The sequence below is a fragment of the Bufo gargarizans genome, chromosome 1 (genome assembly GCF_014858855.1).
Source record: "Bufo gargarizans isolate SCDJY-AF-19 chromosome 1, ASM1485885v1, whole genome shotgun sequence".
Classification (NCBI taxonomy): domain Eukaryota; kingdom Metazoa; phylum Chordata; class Amphibia; order Anura; family Bufonidae; genus Bufo; species Bufo gargarizans.
In genome coordinates this window covers 356,089,183-356,095,182 of record NC_058080.1, presented here as the reverse complement: position 1 = coordinate 356,095,182, position 6,000 = coordinate 356,089,183, and the positions used below count along the sequence as shown (strand labels likewise).

Here is a 6,000-nt window from a genome sequence, read left to right as displayed (position 1 = left end):
CCTGTGTACTTTGATATTGAATTGGTAAATGAAAGTAAACAAGCTGTGGCTCTGTGTGCATCTGGTGCAGCAAGGTATGGCATATGTGTTTTATGTTTGTATAATTAAGATTTTATTTTATATTAGTACATTCCGTCAACAATGTTATTTGTTCTCCGATGTTCCACTATGATGTATAATAATTCCTGAGAAATCCCTTGTGTTCATCATTGGGCTATACCGTTACATGTTTTAAATTGTATCTACCTTTATTCACTGGGATGGAGTCAGTATTACTAAATCACTTTTCATTCGTAAGGCTATTTATATTGACTCTGCTTTATTGAATATTTTTTCAAAATGTAGACTTCCTATCCAAATTCTTTTTAATTTGCACATTTCCTGACCTTGGCATCATATAACTATGTATTTCAAATTGATTGAAAGTCATTGCTCATTTATCAAACCTTATGGGAGAGGCACCCGGCTTCTGGAATGCTAAGATTTAAATATTAAACCAGCCCTGCTATATTTTACAAAAAAATAGCTGGTCAGGGCAACTCACTTGGCAAGAGCCAGCATATAGCCCTTGTTGTTTACTTTAATGGAAGAATAATGATGGCATCTGTGAAAATGCTGTTTAAACCCATTAACGAGGCGCTCCATTCAACTCTCTACATGTAATGGCCAATATATCACAGTGTCTATCACATCAGATATAACTCATTAATGTCATTTCATATCATTTTCATATTAAACTTTCTAGCTCCACCTTGTCCTGCAGCAGAGGCAGGTCCATCAACTTTACGGAAAGAGTACTCAACTGAGAAGTTATTTTTGTGCTGTCCTCTTCCTCTGCTCCATACAAACAGCAGGAGAAAGCAGAATAGAACCACTCCCAGAAAAGTAATGCAGCCCATAGCTGTTGATACTAAGATTGTTTTCAGGTCCAAAGTAAACTTTAAAAAAACATGTGTGTCATTGTGGTAGGTGTCATTGTACTCTGCAAGATATAGTGTTCGGTTAGCGTATGGTGAGTTATCACCTTTTACAGTCAGTGTAGCAAAGTAGGTGTCATTTCCTCCTGCATTGGTCGCAATACATATATATGTACCACTGTCTTGAACCTGAGCATATCTTATCTCAAGGGTACCCTCTGGTAGCACTGTGGATCTTCCTACACTTCTACTAGTAATCATCCTTCTCTGCGGCGAGACCCAGACAATGAGAGGAACAGGCTCCCCATCAGCCCGACAGTGAAATGATACAGGTTGTCCTTCATGAGCTGTGATATGCTGGAGCTTCCTGTCCCTTATTTTGGGCTTTTGGCATGTAAAGTATTCAAAAAGTATTGAATCTGGGAAGTCGCATAATGCATTGCCTTGGATTTCAGCAGGGGAAGCACAAACAGGCTGGTGGCCATCAAAATTGAGCGTTTTCCTTCTTTGCAAAATCCATAGTAAACGGCAGTCACAGGCAAGGGGGTTGGCATCTACTCGCAGTGTCTCTAGGGTATTCACTGACTGGAAAGTACTCTCTTCCAGAGTTGAAAGCTGATTGTTGGAGACATTCAGCAGACGAATCTGTCTCAAGCCATAAAATGATTGGGATTCCACAACAGTGAGAGATGCCCCAACCATGAGCAGCTCCCTTAGTCTGATAAGGTCTTTGAAGGAGCCTCGCTGGATGACTCGAATAGGATTGTAGGAAAGATTTAGATATTCTAGATATGTAAGGCTCCTTAGAGCAGCTGCTGGCACTGAGGTGATATTCGTATAGGTGATCGAAAGGGAAGTAAGATTTAGTCCCTGGAAAGCAGTTGGGCAGACTTCTTCTAAAAAAGGCCAGCAATCAATATCTAGTTCTTTGAGGTTATAAAGCTTCTGAAAATTCTGTTCCTCTAATGAACTGATGCCCAAGTGACGCAGTTTCAGAACATCAAGGCCTTGCAAGTACGAAAGTGAGTCAGGAGAAATAGAGGTTAGATTGCATTTTTCAATAGTCAGTTGCTCTAGGCCAGTCAACCCGGAAAAGGCTTTCTGTGAAATATACAACAATTCATTGTCCCCAACTTCAAGGCTTTTCAAACTGCGAAGGTCTTGAAACATAAAGTCTAGGAGAATGACAATTTTATTTTCACTGATATCAAGTAATGTTAGATTGCTAAGTTTGCTAAACACTCCAGTTGGAATAAGCTTCAGTTGGTTGCCTCTCAATTTAAGGGTTTGAAGATAAAAGAGATTGGCAAAAGCTCCTGGCTCTATTACTGAGATAATATTTTCACTTAGATCTACCTCTTCAAGTTGTGGGTATGAGGACAGTTCACCAGGATTCAGGCAGCGTATGCGGTTCTTGCTTAGGTCTAAGAGTTTTGTTTCAGATGGAATCCCTTCCGGGATTGAAGTGAGTCGTTTGCGGTGACAGATGACTGACCGGATCTGAGGCGCACAATCACAACGGGCAGGGCATCCTAAAGTCTTTCTTTCTGAGTAGAGTAGCAGTAGGTGGAAAACTAAGATGGAGGGCCAACATGATGCCATTTTTCTAGGCATCATATAACCAGAGGGGCTACCATTTTGTCAGGCACCTAGAAATTAGAAATAGAAATAAGTGTTACATTAACAAACTATAAGATACATTAACTATTGTCCTAAAACATACCACATTTTAAAATATGTATCTTTTCAGCACAGACGCATGATATTTTTGACTTAATAATATGGTTTATTTAAAAAGCCCCTCAAGTATCACAAATCAGCAACCGCGTTCAACCTAACCTATAGGACAAAGCCATTTCTAGAATTCAGGAGCTCATACCATGTTTCACAATTTACTCAATCTCAACTTTTTCTAGTTGCGTACTTTTCCACAGCAACACAGAATATGGTGTTAACCTTGGGATACCAAATATGTGGTAGTCAAGTAAGACTATTTTCACATTTGCTTTTTTGCTGGAATCACCATAATAATGCAACCGGCTGCATCCGTTCTGAACGGATCTGGTTGTATTATCTCTAAAATGAACAGATCCGGGGACCAAAACCATTGTAAGTCAATGAACGCCGATACATTTTCTCTAGTGTCTGAAAAAACAACAACAGTGCAACCAAACGGAAAGGAATGCATTCTGGTGCACTCTGTTCCGTTTTGTCCCCATTGACAATGAATGTGGACAAAATTGAAGTTTGAAGATTGTTTTCCTCCTATGATGGATATCAATACCAGAGGAAAACGTTGATGTGAAAGTAGCCTAAGATGTATTAATCCGATCGCGCATATGGGTGTAACTACACATCCAGATTGCATGATAGTTTCTGCAATCGGTTGTGTACATTTAAACCTGAGCTCAAACTGGAAGCTGTGACATTATACAGTGTTACAGCCAAGGAATCTCCATTTTCCCTGATAATGAAAACACGGGAGCTGCTGGCAAGAGAACAATCAGAGTGGTCCCTTGTCAGCGAGGGACAGACTAACCAATCAGAGTGTAAATGCTGTTTGCAGGCTCTAATCTCCACAGATCATGTCGATGGAGATCACAGCCTCCAATAAAGTGATGCTCTGAGCCCCCTGTACCCTCATTAGACTATCTGTGCCACCCATCCGCTATCTGTGCACCCCCTGACACCATCTATGCCCCCCTTCCCGCCCACCATCTGTGCCCCCGCACTTTGAAAACTTGATGGCAATGGCTTTGGAACTGAGCCATCAACAGCAGGTGAAGGACGAGATCAGTGCTGGAACGGAGCCTGGCTGTTTAACCCCTTAGGTGTCGGGGTGAGTAGCCACCATTGCATCCATCAGACTGCCACGCTGCAATTCTAAGATTGTTTCTGTCGTGACACATTGTACATCATGACAGTCATAAATTTGAGTCAATATAGTTCACCTTTATTTATGAAAAAATCCCAAATTTACCAAATTTTTGAAACATTTGCAATTTTCAAAATTTCAATTTCTCTGCTTTTAAAACTGAAAGTCATACCTCATAAAAAAATTATTACTTAACATTCCCCATAGGTCTACTTTATGTTTGCATCATTATGTAAATGTAATTTTATTTTTTGGGGACGTTAGAAGGCTTAGAATTTTAGAAGCAATTCTAAAAAAATGTAAGAAAATTTCCAAAACACACTTTTTAAGGACCAGTTCAAGTCTGAAGTCACTTTGTGGGGCTTTTATTATAGAACCCCCCAAAAAATGACCCCATTGTAGAAACTACACTCCTCAAGTTACTCAAAACTGATTTTATAAACTTTGTTAACCCTTTAGGTGTTCCACAAAAGGAAAATGGAGGTAAAATGTAAAAATGTCACTTTTTTGGCAGATTTTCCATTTTAATCAATTTTTTTCGTTAACACATCAAGGGTTAACAGCCAAACAAAACTCAACATTTATTACCCTGATTCTGAGATTTGCAGAAACACCCCATATGTGGCCGTGAACTGATGTAAGGGCACATGGCAGGGCGCAAAGGGAAAGGACTGCCGCATGTTTTTTGGAAGGCAGATTTTGCTGGGCTGGTTTTTAGACACCATGTCCCATTTGAAGCCCCCCTGATGCACCCCTACTGTAGAAACTCCCAAAAGTGACCCAATTTTGGAAACTGGGGGATAAGGTGACAGTTTTATTGGTATTATTTTTGGGTAAATATGATTTTAAATTTTTTTGGTTTTGGTACCTTTTTTTGCAACGTGCATCTGACAGGTTAGATCGTGCGCTATTTTTATAGAGCAGGTTGTTACGGATGCGGTGATATCAAATATGTCTACTTTCTTTGTTTGTTACAGTTTTACATAATAAAGCATTTTTGAAAAATTATATGTTTTCCGAACACCATATTTATTTATTTTTTCTGACAATCGTCTTGTGCAGGGGCTCATTTTTTGCAGAAAGAGTTGACGTTATTATTGGTACCATTTTTGGGTACATATGACCTTTTGATCATTCATTATTACACTTTATGTGGGCAAGTGTGTATACATTTGTTGACCGATTGTATTAGGTAGGGGCTCATTTTTTGTGGGAAGAGATGATGGTTTGATTGGCTCTATTTTGGCAGGCATACGCCTTTTTGATCACTTGGTGTTGCACTTTAAATGATGTTAGGTAACAAAAATGTTTTTTTTGGCACTAGTTTTATTTTTATTTTTTTACGGTGTTCAATTGAGGAGTTAGGTCATGTGATATTTTTATAGAGCAGGTTGTTTTGGACACGGAGATATCTAACATATCTACTTTTTATTTATTTATTTCACTTTAACACAATAATAGCCTTTTTGAAGCAAAAAAAAAATCATATTTTAGTGTCTCCATTGTCTGAGAGTCATCATTTTTTTAAATTTTTTGGGTTATTGTCTTAGGTAGGATCTCATTTTTTCCTCGACCGAGCACCCGAGTATAATTGAAGTCAATGGGAGAACCCGAGCATTAAACCAGGTACCCCCTGCTCTGAAGAGGGGAAGGTGCCTGATTCATAAGAAAATGTCAGAAATTGTTGGTAGCACCACTGAAATGGTTCTGTAACAGCATGGGGAGGATGTATGGATGCATCTTGGACTTGCTGGTTGCTGCTGGGATCTATGTTGTCCGAATAGTACGCCACTTTTACATAATGACAATAATACGCACAATACCAAGGAAAAAAAATATTGATTTTAGAGGAAAAATGTATGGAAAACATGCTTTCCTGAATATTTACTTGTACATAAAGTGCAAGTACTACCAAAAATTACAAGGAAGAGGGACTCCGATACACCCTTAGTTACACATAAAGGAGGGCATCATCCACACCCTTGGAAATGATGATTGATGGTCTGCTGGTGACCCTCAAAAACATTAGGAGCAAGGGCCTGCTGATCTGACCATCTAAAACATTATGGCCAGTGGCCTGCTGCTGCTTTGGTGACTCTAGTTAACCTGGGGCTGATGGCACGTCCCCGTGACGGCGACAATCCATTTGGATGTTTAGCCTATTGCAGTGCAGATGTGACAGTTCACTGCAGACACTATTTATAGGCA

At 39.5% G+C, this 6,000-nt stretch overlaps 1 protein-coding gene across 1 annotated transcript in view; it reads right to left on the bottom strand.

Annotated features, from left to right (window-relative positions):
* Positions 1–716: 716 nt before the first annotated feature.
* The window catches only part of LINGO3 (leucine rich repeat and Ig domain containing 3), a 107,254-nt gene continuing 101,970 nt past the window's right edge, over positions 717–6,000 (bottom strand). The window contains exon 3 of the mRNA XM_044283210.1: positions 717–2,566. Within this exon, the coding sequence (XP_044139145.1) occupies positions 717–2,534 (1,818 nt within the window). The 5' untranslated portion in view covers positions 2,535–2,566. The remainder of the gene's footprint in view (positions 2,567–6,000) is intronic.